This window comes from Cibotium barometz, chromosome 33, assembly GCF_041138505.1.
Source record: "Cibotium barometz isolate CiBa-2024 chromosome 33, ASM4113850v1, whole genome shotgun sequence".
Lineage (NCBI taxonomy): Eukaryota > Viridiplantae > Streptophyta > Polypodiopsida > Cyatheales > Cibotiaceae > Cibotium > Cibotium barometz.
The window spans coordinates 37,581,041-37,594,155 of record NC_141078.1 but is presented as its reverse complement, the minus strand read 5'-3'; the positions used below and the strand labels follow the sequence as shown (position 1 = coordinate 37,594,155).

Sequence of the window (13,115 nt, the reverse complement as noted above, 5' to 3'; positions counted from 1 at the left end):
ATGTGTGTGTGTGTGTGTGTATATATATATATATATTACAAGAAGTATATATATATATATATATATACAAACATCTATAAATATGTCAAGGAAGGCCAAAAAACATATAAAACTTCATGTGCATGTATCCAAGATGTCTAGTATAACCCTATGAAACTTTGCATGTTCACCATGCTATTATATTGCTAGCAAGAGTTATTAATTGATACCAATGACAAAATCAATGCACGTCCTTGTACCACCACTTAGTAAACCTTCTAATCAAGCCAGTTGCTGGGTTTTACATTTTGACTACATTGAGAAAGATGAAAAAGGGCAAAGAGACCTATGAGGAGGGAAATAGACTGTATGTATCTACATCCAATACAATCTGCCGTATAGCAGCGATAGTACCTATAATTGTCACAATGGAGGAGAGCCCTATGATAACAATGTTCAGCAAACGCACCAAATTCCACTGCATGGCTTTACCTCCAAAAACCAATGTATGGAAGACCAAAGGAAAGATAATGCACAATGGAACAAACCCAAATGCACCCATCAGAGCACTGAAATCTGCAAAAAAGGGCAGCATGGAAGCCAAAAGGACTGCAATGCCCACCAATAGGGAACGGCCCAAGAACCGTGGAAGAACGTTGCGTAGGGAGAATCTTCCTGCATTCACATCTACCGCCATTCCTTCATATTTTGCAAACATGGGTTGTAAGTAAACCTGCTCAAAAGGGAGGCAAGAATCCTCATCAGTGCTACCATCTCCAAACAAGGGGTCATCTAAACTAGCCACAACCTATGGGTGCCCTTTACAAACAAAAAATGTCATTACAAGAATAATGGCAAAGAGAATGGTACCACTGCAGCCACAATAAGCTGTAGGCATGCCAATGTGTTTCCTAGTATGTACAGCCAAAGGGGAACTAGGGGTTCTATGCTGGTGAAGACAATCCCCTCGACACTGTTTCCGAAGGCCCAGTAACCCGAGATGGCAACTGAGAAGAAGGTTGCTAGTACCACTGAGTAACAAAGAAGTAATCCCTTCAGCATCTTGCCTGTTACAGGGGGTGCCAGTGTTGCCTACAAAACAATAAATCACCTTCAACTAAAAAAACTAAAGATGCATCATAGCTAAGTGCCATACTGATGCAGGCATCATACCTGAATCTCCACAATTATTGGATTTGCATAAGCAGTCATCATGATGGATATAGAGTTGAAAACCCCAAATGTGATATGGAGAGGTGAGCCTTGCACAGAATAATCCTTAGGAGGTGCTTCGGGTGAGAGCCCTGGGCATTAGAAATTGCCATCCAAGAATTAGTATGATTGATAAGAAGCTTTAATTAACGCATGAAGTGACTGTCGAATTTATGTCTTGAGCCAAGGCAACGACCAAGGTAGTTTTAGTCACAAAATCTGTACCTGCCTTTCTTTGATAATCAAGTCGTTGCCTGGGCTCAAGTAGTTCGAATATTGGAGTCTCATATTACATATATGGCTTCAAATATCAATATATCTCCTAGATGTGTTCTCTGGACTAGAAGGGCTCACCATCTAGGCCCTTAAACGATGAGATTATCTGCCTACCTCTTAACCCATTTCTTTGACAGAGAGTGAGCTTTGGCTCTCTCTCTCTCTCTCTCTCTCTCTCTCTCTCTCTCTCTCTCTTTCTTAGAGAGTGTTTTCAGACACACTTCCAAGAACCTAGCACTAAGGTATGGATCTTTGACACCTTAGTAACCCGTGCAGTGATCCCCCTTCTAGGGGCAGACCTTGGTGAGGAGGATTGAGAGACTTCGGGGCAGGCCCCCTGGTGGTAGCACAATCCAAGGTACTGATTCAGTTTGGGAGACCCCAAACTGAACGTCTAGCCCCGTATTGCATAAGTAAATCAAACATCCAATAGCCTGCTGATACACCATGTTATCAAAAGGGCCACGTGGACCCTGGAGAGTAAGCCTAGCACCTATCTCTACGGGTATAGCAATAAGCTTACAGTCTTCAATATTAAACTCTTCAGCAGCTCCTCTATATACTTTGACTGCAACGTGACCATACTGTTAGCACATTCATTCCCAGTTTCTACCCATATTTGGAGTTCCTTTTGGTCCCTTTTCATGGCCCTTGGTTGTGGGCTGGCCCTCCTATTTTTTCCATATTTTTCTGGCATTTTTCCCAGGTCGGGTACTTCATGTCCAGTCGGCCAGCTTCATACTGTCCAGTCGGCCAGCCCTCTTTACCTATATATGGGTGGGCTTGCCTCTCTCTTTTTTCATTGTCTAGTCTTCATTTTGTATCCGTCACTTATGAGACCTTTTATGTCTCTTGCTTGGGACTATTTCATTGCAGTATATTCAGCATAGTTGCTTCATCTCTCTCTCTCTCTCTCTCTCTCTCTCTCTCTCTCTCTCTCTCTCTATGCTTCCGCTCTGTGCACTCTTTCATGGTATCATCGCTCCCAGTTCCTGCCCCAGTCAGTGTTTCTCTGCTGCCCCAGATTCTCCTCAGTTTTCAGCACCTTCGTCTCTGTGTTTTTCTTCTCAGATTTGCTGCTGGTCGGCTGGTCACTTCCCGGCTCTTCTCCACTGCAGCCCGTGGTCTTCCATCACCGGTTTGACCCCTGAGACCCCCCTACACACCTGTCGGCTGCTCTGTTTCAGGGCAGCAGAATCTGTTGTGCTGCATTTTCTCCCCTACAAGTGTTCTTTGCAGAAGTTGGTGTTCTGATTTGAGGATTGGTGGCATCTGGTACCTATGGTGGACACTTCTTCTGAGATTGTGCATTTTTTTTCTGAGATTGAGCCCGAGATTTTGTGATGGTTGCCCCGACTACACTTCATATGTTCTCTGAGTCTACAAAGTTGGATGGCTCCAACTACACTTTGTGGAACATGAAGGTGAAATCAACCTTGCGTGGAGTGGGTCTCTAGGATTGGCTTGTTACACCTGCCAATGCCACCCCTTCGACCCTTGCTTCCGTTGGTGTGACTCGGGCACAGATTGATATTTGGCAGGCAAATGATCGTCGTGTTTTCTCTTTTCTGATGTTGAATTGTCAAGATTCTGTCCTATCTCATGTGCGTACAACAGACGCTGCACATGAAGTTTGGAAGGCAATTGCAGATCTTCACGAGATTAGGTCTCTGCGTCAGATTTGGGTTTGGAAAAGCAGCTTATGAATTTGTCAGTTTCTACCTTTCCATCTTTATCTGCTTTCATCTCAAAGATGAAAGATCTCCGGGACGAGCTTGCTGCTTGTGGCAAGGATATCTCTACAGAGGATATGGCTATTCGGCTTCTCTCCAAGCTTCCAGAGAGGTTTGATGCTTACTTTCAGTCTCTTGTTTCTTCTCCTCGTCCTGTTCAAGTTACTTTTTGGGAGGAAGATCTGTCCTCCATTATGCAGATTGAGTTTCGCTTTGAGGAGCAGACTGGCACCTCTTGTGGTTCCGATGGAGCTTTGGCCGCACGAGATAAAGGAAAAAATCAACAAAAGAAAGAGAAAGGAGGTTCTGACAAGAACTCCAAGGATAACGACAAGGATAAAGACAAAGACAAAAAAAGATCTTCTAAAAACGAGGACATTGAGTGTCATTATTGTGGCAAGAGGGGTCATAAATCGCCCCAATGTCACAACAAGAAGCGGGATGAAGAAGCAAAGAACTCTACCTCTACAACGGTGTCTCAAACCAAGAAGGATGATGGTATTCTTCTATTAGCCGGTACTCGTTGTGTGTGACTTCTCATTCGCGGTCGTGGATTGTGGATAGCGGTGCTACTGCTCACATGACACCCGATTGAGATTGGTTCAAGGACTTTACTGCCAGGACAGGCGAGATCACTTTGGGTGATTCTTCTTCCATGCCAGTTCATAGACATGGCACCATCCCCATCTTCCGCTCCTCCGAGGACAAGAGGTACTTCTCTGACGTTCTGTACATTCCACATTTGGTATTTAACCTTTTGTGAGTGAGTGCTCTTACAGCTCAGGGTGTGGAGGTGATCTTCTCTCGTTATGAGATTACCATTCGTGATAAGGAGACTGGTAGCATCTTGGCTTAGGGAGTCCAAGTTAGGGGTTTGTACAAGTTGACCGCTTTGCTTTCTTCCGGTTCTTCTTCAGCTCTTTGGCATGCTCGGTTTGGCCATTTGAGCTATCAGCTTCTACAGCGAGCTTCGAAGGATGGGTTGGTTGAGGGTTTACCGACCATCAAGGCTCCATCTTCTGTTTGTTCCTCTTCTTTACAAGGGAAGCAACACCAAGGATGAGGCTTTTCGGCACTTTTGTGATGGGAGGGTTGAGGTGGAAAAAGAGACCGGTTCTTCAGTCAAGGCTCTCAGGACGACCGACAGACGGGGTGAGTTTACATCCCAGGAGTTTCAGCAATATTGCAAGGATCATGGTATTTGGAGATAGCTTACTATAGCATATACTCCATCACAGAATGGAGTTGCAGAGAGGAAGAATAGGACCATCATGGAGATGGCCCGTGCTATGCTTGAGCATTCTTCATTACCTCGACGTTTCTGGCTTTCCATGGTGAGAAGCCCTCCATTGTTCATTTTTGGGTATTTGGTTGTTCGGTGTTTGTACATGTGCCTAAGGAGCATTGCTCCAAGTTGGACTCGAAGTCTAAGCGCATGACTTTTCTCGGATACAGTTCTGTGTCCAAGGCATATCGTCTATATGATCAGCAGGCCAGCAAAGTTGTTGCGAGCCATGATGTGGTGTTCGATGAGACTCCTACATCTTCCGAGGGGGGTGGTGAGCTTCTTCTTCCTCCGCTGCCGTCGCCGCCTCCTCCTCCTCCTCCCCCTGCTTCTATTACACCTCCAGCTCTGGATTCTTAGTCAGATGATGATGTTGACTCTGCTCCTCCAGCGAATTTGAGCAGATCTATGCCTGGATGGTATTTTCAGACAGTTCGTGATTCTGGGTTACATGAGCTCCCTTCTGCCCCTCCACCTGGTTCTCTCAGGTGATCTTCCAGAGTTTCAGGGAAACAAATCCATGAGGGCAACTTGTTTGTTAACTATGCTCTTATGTCCTCTATTATTCATGGTCCTTCTGATCCCACTTCTGTGGACAAGGCTCTTTCACATGAGCCATGGCGTCGTGCTATGCAGGCACAGCTGGATGCTATTGAACGGAATGGCACTTGGATTTTGGTGCCTAGGCCACTGCAACGTAAGGTGATTGGTGTGCCCTGGATCTTCAAAACGAAGCACCGAGCTGATGGCAGCTTGAACAAGCACAAGGCGAGGTTGGTTGCCAGGGGCTATGCTCAGCACCCTGGGGTCGACGGCCCAGATGACTACCATTCGCACCGTTCTTGCTCTTGCAGGACATCATAGATGGCCCGTATTCCAGATGGACGTCAAGTCGGCTTTCCTAAATGGAGAGCTTACACAGGAAGTGTATGTTGATTAGTCGCCGCGATTTGAGGTTCCAAGCAAACAGGATCAGGTGTACCGGCGGCTGAAGAAAGCTTTGTATGGTCTGAAGCAAGCTCCGCGGGCTTAGTACCAGCGGATTGATGAGTTCTTTTAGACGCTTGGCCTGCGCCGTTCTCATGCAGATTTGAACCTTTATATCCTCCTTGAGAGGGGGTTGATTGTTATCATTGTGGTCTATGTTGATGACCTCTTCTTTACAGGTTCTTATTCTGTGAGGATCCGTTCAATCATGGATGCTTTGGAGACAAAGTTTGAGATGACGGATCTTGGCCTTTTGCATTATTTTCTTGGCTTTGAGATTTGGCAGACCTGTAAGGGTATTTTCTTCTCTCAGTAGAAGTACACACGGGAGATACTTGACAGGTTTCAGATGATTGGATGCAGATCAGTTAGCTTCTCCTATGGATACTAGTGAGAAGCTTTCTCTTCTTGATGCTTCTTCAAGGATTGATCAGGGACAGTATCGGGTTCTCCTCGGTTGTTTGGTTTGGTTGACCTACTCCCGATTGGACATTTGTTTCGCAGTCAGCTTATTGAGTTCTTTCACATCCAAACCCCGTCAGCAGCATTGGCGGTGTGCTCTCATAGTTCTTCGGTACTTGCATGGTATTTTGGACTTTGGCATCTTCTATGGCCAAGGGTGCACTCTTCTTGGATGGTCTGATTCAGATTGGGCTAGAGATCCAGATACTCGGCATTCAACCACTAGTTGTGTTTTTGCACTTGGGTCTAGAGCCATTTCATGGAGCAGTAAAAAGTAGCCTACTATGGCGCCATGGTTAGTTAGTACGAAAGGTACGGTACGATGAAATACGGTACTAATTGGTACCTTAAAATTTTTTGAGGTACGGTACGATATTAGTACGTTTTTTTAAAAAAAATACTTCCTAAACTTAAAAATTGTAGACAAGAAGTTACAAAATAGTAGAACCATGAACATAATGTCATCATGCCATTAGAGTACAAAATTGCTACAAAAGGATAGGCCAAAAACTCATGGCATGGGCGACCGCCAACATGCGTACATACATGACACAGTATACTACATACTACAATACATCATCGATGGGCTAGAAGGAGATAGATGCCCAATGCCTAGAGAGCTATAACATATCAAAAGTCTACATTATCACCAACATCTGCATGATCATCAACATGATCACTACTAGAGTGTCCATCAAGAGAGTTCTCTGAAGAGGACTCTTCGAAGGTGGACAAGACACTCTGGGGATCATTCTCACTAAGTAGGTTGCCATCATCATCAAACAAGGGCTCTCTAGGCAGTGGGGTATCATCATGAGGGGGCAATGGAAGCTCACTATAGAGCTCCATGAAGATTGCCTCCTCCTCCTCATCAGGCAATATGATCGCTTGCCTAATATGGCAATGGCAAGTGCACATGCTCCTGACAAACAGCTTCCTATAGGCTGCAAAGGGCGATGAATGGCTCTCTAGAAGACTGAAATTGCTCCACGCAACAACAATAACAACAACAACAACACCACAAAAAAAAAAAAACAAAACAAAAAAAAACAAACGTACGGTATCGTACGGCATCGTACGAATCCGTACGGTACCGTACCGTACAGCAGGTGCGTACGATTTCAGTCGTACGACGTACGGAACTAACCCTGTATGGCGCTTTCCTCTACAGAGGCAGAGTATCGTGCAATTTGTTATGCTGCATGTGAGGCGATTTGGTTGCGGACATTATTGGGGAAACTTGGCTTTCTTCCTACCGGATCTACTCTTCTTTGGTGTGACAATTAGAGTTACATCGCCATCGCCAAGAACCCTGTGTTTCATGCTCGTACGAAACACATTGAGATTCAGTATCACTATGTTCGTGAACGGGTTCTTGCTAGAGATTTGCGTTTGGAGTATTGTCCTTTGACAGAGAATGCAGTAGATTTGTTCACCAAGCCGGTTTCTCAGGCTTCCTTGGCTCGTCATCTTCGGCTTCTCGGAGTTTGTTTAGCATCTGGTGCTGAGAGGGGGTGTTAGCACATTCAGCCCCAGTTTTTGCTCATATTTGGAGTTCCTTTTGGTCCCTTTTCATGGCCCTTGGTTGTGGACCGGCCACCCTATTTTTTTCATATTTTTCTGGCGTTTTTCCTAGACCGGGTACCTCATGTCAAGTTGGCCAGTTTCATATTGTCCAGTCGGCCAGGTATAGTTGTCCAGTCAGCCAGCCCTCTTTACCTATATATAGGTGGGCTTGCCTCTCTCTTTTTTCATTGTCTAGTCTTCATTTTGTATCCCTCACTTATGAGATCTTTTACGTCTCTTGCTTGGGATTGTTTCATTGTAGTATATTCAGCATAGTTGCTTCATATCTCTCTCTCTCTCTCTTGCTGTCACGTGCACACCCTTCAGGTGTACAGTGACATGGCATCATTTTAGCATCATAAACATCATCAGGATTTATCAGGCATTTTATGGACGTTTAAATGAATGTTTTCAGCATGTACCACATGGTATGGGTTGGATTCAGCATTGTAGCATCACATTAGCCATCTAGACAAGCATTGGGACATGGTGGAGGCAGCCGACAGCATGTTTACATCAGCCGACTAGCATTTTATACCATTTATGGTATTTTATGGGAGTCGTGAGCATTTCAGTACTGGCCGACTGCAGCCAAGCTGGCCGACCAGCACAGTCCCCATATAAATAGAGACCTCAGCGTTTTAGTCCACCATGGCATCTGACTGCAGCGTTCAGCCCATCAACGTATTCAGTCCAGCATAGCATACATCCCAGCATCCAACAGTGTGTTCTTCAGCGTTTCTACTCCAGGAGGGCTGGGAACAGCAGTGCATCCACGCATCACAGCATTCCAGCATTCAGGCCCCTTTCTCAGCATATTGCTCTTCATCGTTTCTCTTCCTAGAAGCCTTGGGGTCTGCAGTTCAGCATTTACATCAGTAAATCAGCATATTCAGCCATCTTCCCAACTCCTACATAGAGGGATACCAGCATACAAGTGGTGGAACTCAGCATTGGAGTCAGGACAGCCATCCTTCATCATCCTTCAGCATGTTTCCCTCTCTTCCAGGGGTAGACATCATCTAGGACAGCATAGATCCATTTGGATCTCATTGTAACCGCATTCATCGTCTAATATAGCTACATTGCATTGCATTGACACATATTTGTCTATCTCTTAAACATCATTAAGTGCAGTTTAGTTAGACTAAGGTTGTGATTACTACGGTGGAAGCCTCTACATGTCACATTGGTATCAGAGCGTTACAGGGTAACCAGCCTTAGATCATGTTCATTCCATCAGTCATTCAGTCAAACATCATTTTAATCGCTTCCGCACAGTTAAACCCAGTTCTCAAAATTCTTGCAGGCCACCCTTAGGGATTTTCCCTTAGGTAAGCATTAGTAACCCATCCATCCGTATTCTTGCACAACATATAGGGTTGCACATGGCTTGCATAGTAGTCATCTTAGCAGTCATCTTAGCAGTCCGTCTTGCATCTGCAAGGCATACATGTTTGCCCATGAACTCTTTGGGAAAGAATGACATCCATCATCAAAGGAGGACATAAGTTTTGGGCTTCAACTGGCAGTAGCAGGGGGTTTCTCTTCCATAGAAGACGGAAGTTTGCTCCAACATCGCCTCAGGAGGTTCAGAGCTTCAGGAACGACGGAGATGGTAGGTGAAAGGTTTCCACAGACAGGTCAGGGGTGACTCAGGTATTTCCAAGTAGTTTTAGCAGCATTTGCCATTGAGTTCCCGCAGTACATAGAGTCTTGGCTCAAAGGATTTCACTCCTGCAGACGACCTCAGTCCCGGCAGCAGAAGACAGAAGGGGCAGTGGTTCGGAGGAGAAGGATCCCCAGAGGAGTCGAAGGTTGCCAGGTATACCACCCAGCAACAGTTTAGCAGCAGGAAATGTCACGTGCACACCCTTCAGGTGTACAGTGACATGGCATCATTTTAGCATCATAAACATCATTAGGATTTATCAGGCATTTTATGGACATTTAAATGAATGTTTTCAGCATGTACCACATGGTATGGGTTGGATTCAGCATTGTAGCATCACATTAGCCATCTAGACAAGCATTGGGACATGGTGGAGGCAGCCGACAGCATGTTTACATCAGCTGACTAGCATTTTATACCATTTATGGTATTTTATGGGAGCAGTACTGGCCGACTGCAGCCAAGCTGGCCGACCAGCACAGTCCCCCATATAAATAGAGACCTCAGCGTTTTAGTCCACCATGGCATCTGACTGCAGCGTTCAGCCCATCAACGTATTCAGTCCAGCATAGCATACATCCCAGCATCCAACAGTGTGTTCTTCAGCGTTTCTACTCCAGGAGGGCTGGGAACAGCAGTGCATCCACGCATCATAGCATTCCAGCATTCAGGCCCCTTTCTCTGCATATTGCTCTTCATCATTTCTCTTCCCAGAAGCCTTGGGGTCTGCAGTTCAGCATCTACATCAGTAAATCAGCATATTCAGCCATCTTCCCAACTCCTACATAGAGGGATACCAGCATACAAGTGGAACTCAGCATTGGAGTCAGGACAGCCATCCTTCATCATCCTTCAGCATGTTTCCCTCTCTTCCAGGGGTAGACATCATCTAAGACAGCATAGATCCATTTGGATCTCATTGTAACCGCATTCATCATCTAATATAGCTGCATTGCATTGCATTGACACATATTTGTCTATCTCTTAAACATCATTAAGTGCAGTTTAGTTAGACTAAGGTTGTGATTACTACGGTCGAAGCCTCTACATGTCACACTTGCACTGTCTCTCAGCACACTCTAGTGCTTGTATGCTTCCGCTCTATGCACTCTTTCACATACCATCATCACGCTGAAGAAACTGAATGCCCAAATAGAAATGCAACGGGCCCGAATCTGTCATCTCAAATGATGCATGTAATTCAACCTTGAACACTGAAATCTTCTCATCATTAGGGCCTATGAGCAATATGTCATCAACGTATAGAATGATGACCAAAAACTTCTTTTTTAGTCTTTTTGACATAGAGGGTACTTTCAGTTGGACTATTGCAAAACCATGTGCAACCAAGTATACACCAATCTTCTCATACCATGCTTTGGGGAGCCTCCTAAAGGCATATAAAGCTTTTTGTAGCCTACATACTTTCTTCTCCTGCCCCTTCTCAACAAAACTACGAGGTTGATATACATATGCCTTTGCATGTAAATCACTGTTCAAGAAGGCAGTCTTGATATCCAACTCATGTACATGCCAACCATGGTGTGGTGCCAATGCGATGATACACCTAATGGTAGTCATACGTGACGTGGAAGAAATGGTTTCATCATAGTCAATGCTCTTATGTTGAGCATAACTCTTTGCAATAAGCCTAGCCTTGTAGCGGTCAACACTACCATCTGCCTTTTGTAGCCATATATATGGTAGTGATGAGTGTGAACACACTTAGGACTAGTCGGGGCACTTTTTAACTCTGTAGGAGGGTTTTTCCCCGTGCATGTGAACACCCTCTTATCCACTTATAGGGTGTCCTTATCTCTTGCACTTGGCATTCATTTCATTATCACTCAATCATCATCGAGTCTCTCTCTCTCTCTCTCTCTCTCTCTCTCTCTCTCTCTCTCTCTCTCTCTCTCTCTCTCGCGATCATGACTCAGGTCTACGTGTGTGTGTGTGTGTACTTGCTGCTCCAAACCCTAGCCAAACATTTGGTATCAGAGCAAGTTACATCGGCTATCGGAGCAGCCGTTGTTTGCACCCTCTACGCCGTCGACTTTCGTGTTGTGTGCCGTCATCCGCAAGCTATACGGCCGTCGACCCTTCTGCTCCCGCCCTCAGCTCAGTCAGGCGGCAGTAGTGCCCAAAGAACCACAACCACCCCACCCAGCCCCGCCGATGACACCACCAATGCCTCTTAACTCAGCCGCCGCACGACCGCGGGGGCGCGGGGGGGGGGGGGGGGATTGGGCGGCGATGGACTGAGCTCAACCCCTTCACACCTTACCCAGAAGACCCCCTCCTATTCGGTTGTTGCAGACTGAACCCAACGGTTCTTGACCCCCCCGACCATCTACACACTGGTTTTTTGAACTTTTGCGTCGGCACCTCAACTTCTTGCATCAAAATTGGACCCTTAGCAATATTACAAATTGGGGCTTAAAATTGGTCTCCTACAGCTTCAAGTCCAACATTTGATCAGTAATCTCTATCCCAACACTTGCTTTTTCAATACATTTGCACGTTTACAGCCACCAGTGGGCTACTTAGCCATATAGGTTGCATTCGCTGGACATTGTCTTTGTAGTGTGCTTGGATACTTGTAGTGTGTGGTTCAAAGAACCTGTTTGCACGGAAACAATGGCTGGCAATGATGTATTTGGAATGCTATCCGCCGCTGAGGATAACCTTGATGGGACCGATTATCCCCTATGGTGTTACATAATGAGGCATGCATTAGTTGCAAAGGGGCCTTGGAATGTGATTGTTGCCATTGAGGCACGCCTTGCCTCACCAATGCAACACATGTAACAACAAGATGTTAAGCCTTTAGCTTAATTATACATAATTAAAGATCTTAATATTTAAATACTTGAGTAAACATGAGGCAAAGAGCGAAAAGCTCTGTTGTTTGCATTGAGACCCAAGGTCTTCTTAAATAGGGCCTAAAAAGTTACAAATGAAGAGGCACATCCCTGAACGAAAGGGTGTGACCCTTGAATGAATAGTTGTCTTTTGAATAAGACACATCTCTTCATAGATGACCCATGTGACAAGATATGACCCTTTACTGGTGTCCTTACAATTAATTGAAGGCACAGGAACGGAACGGAATGGAAATGAAATGACAATACAAGTGCAAAACAATGATAACCAAGAGTACTCACATGTAGACCAAGAGAGCTTGATGTTGATTGATTGTCTAAGACTAGAAAGTACAATGCCTTTATAGGATAGGCACACACACTCTAAGTGTCACATGTATATGGGATAAATCCCAATACGCCACATGGCACTTACACAAAGACTAGACAGAAAACTCACTTTAGACACACTAGAACACTCACTTTGACTTCATGTTCTAACACCCCCCGATGAAGGCAAGGTGAGAGACTACTGGAATGAGCCAAGAACAGAACATGGCAATGACGGACTACCAACCTCCAAGTTAGAACTAGACATAGTTCCCACACAATCTCAGAGGCAAGTGAGCATGGCTCAGAGGCTAGTGAGCATGGTACAAATGACTCAGAGGCTCATCAAGCATGGCTCAGAGGCTCATCATGCATGGATGCATGAACAACTCAGAGGTCTAGACAACTGGAGCAACCTGAGATCCTATCAAAGCCAATACATGACTCCACAATACATCCCCCTCCTGACTCCATAACAGAATGGTGGGGAGTCAGACACGAAAAAACAGGAAAGATTACAACATTTTAGGAGGACAATCCAAGGCTGTGAACCTTTATTGACTCAACACACATGATTTATTTGCATTCATTTTAGGGGGACTCCCAAGGCAGAGTACCTTCAACACACTCAAAAAACAAAGTCAAGATCATCCGGTGCATAGACCTCTTCATCAAGAGAGAGATCTTGGATGTGAGCAGTGAGAGCATGATTTGGAGTAGAGGTGTCTGCATCGTCTTCGTCTTCGTTGGAT

The 13,115-nt window shown here is 45.2% G+C and overlaps 1 protein-coding gene across 2 annotated transcripts in view; it reads right to left on the bottom strand.

Annotated features, from left to right (window-relative positions):
* Positions 1-226: 226 nt before the first annotated feature.
* Positions 227-13,115, bottom strand: part of LOC147619533 (GABA transporter 1-like) — a 34,744-nt gene continuing 21,855 nt past the window's right edge. For both annotated transcript variants that reach the window (XM_086773221.1, XM_086773223.1), the window contains exons 6-8: positions 1,153-1,283; positions 850-1,071; positions 227-712 (exon numbers count right to left, since the gene is read on the bottom strand). In XM_086773221.1, coding sequence (XP_086629347.1) covers positions 326-712; positions 850-1,071; positions 1,153-1,283 — 740 coding nt within the window. In that variant the 3' untranslated portion in view covers positions 227-325. The remainder of the gene's footprint in view (positions 713-849; positions 1,072-1,152; positions 1,284-13,115) is intronic.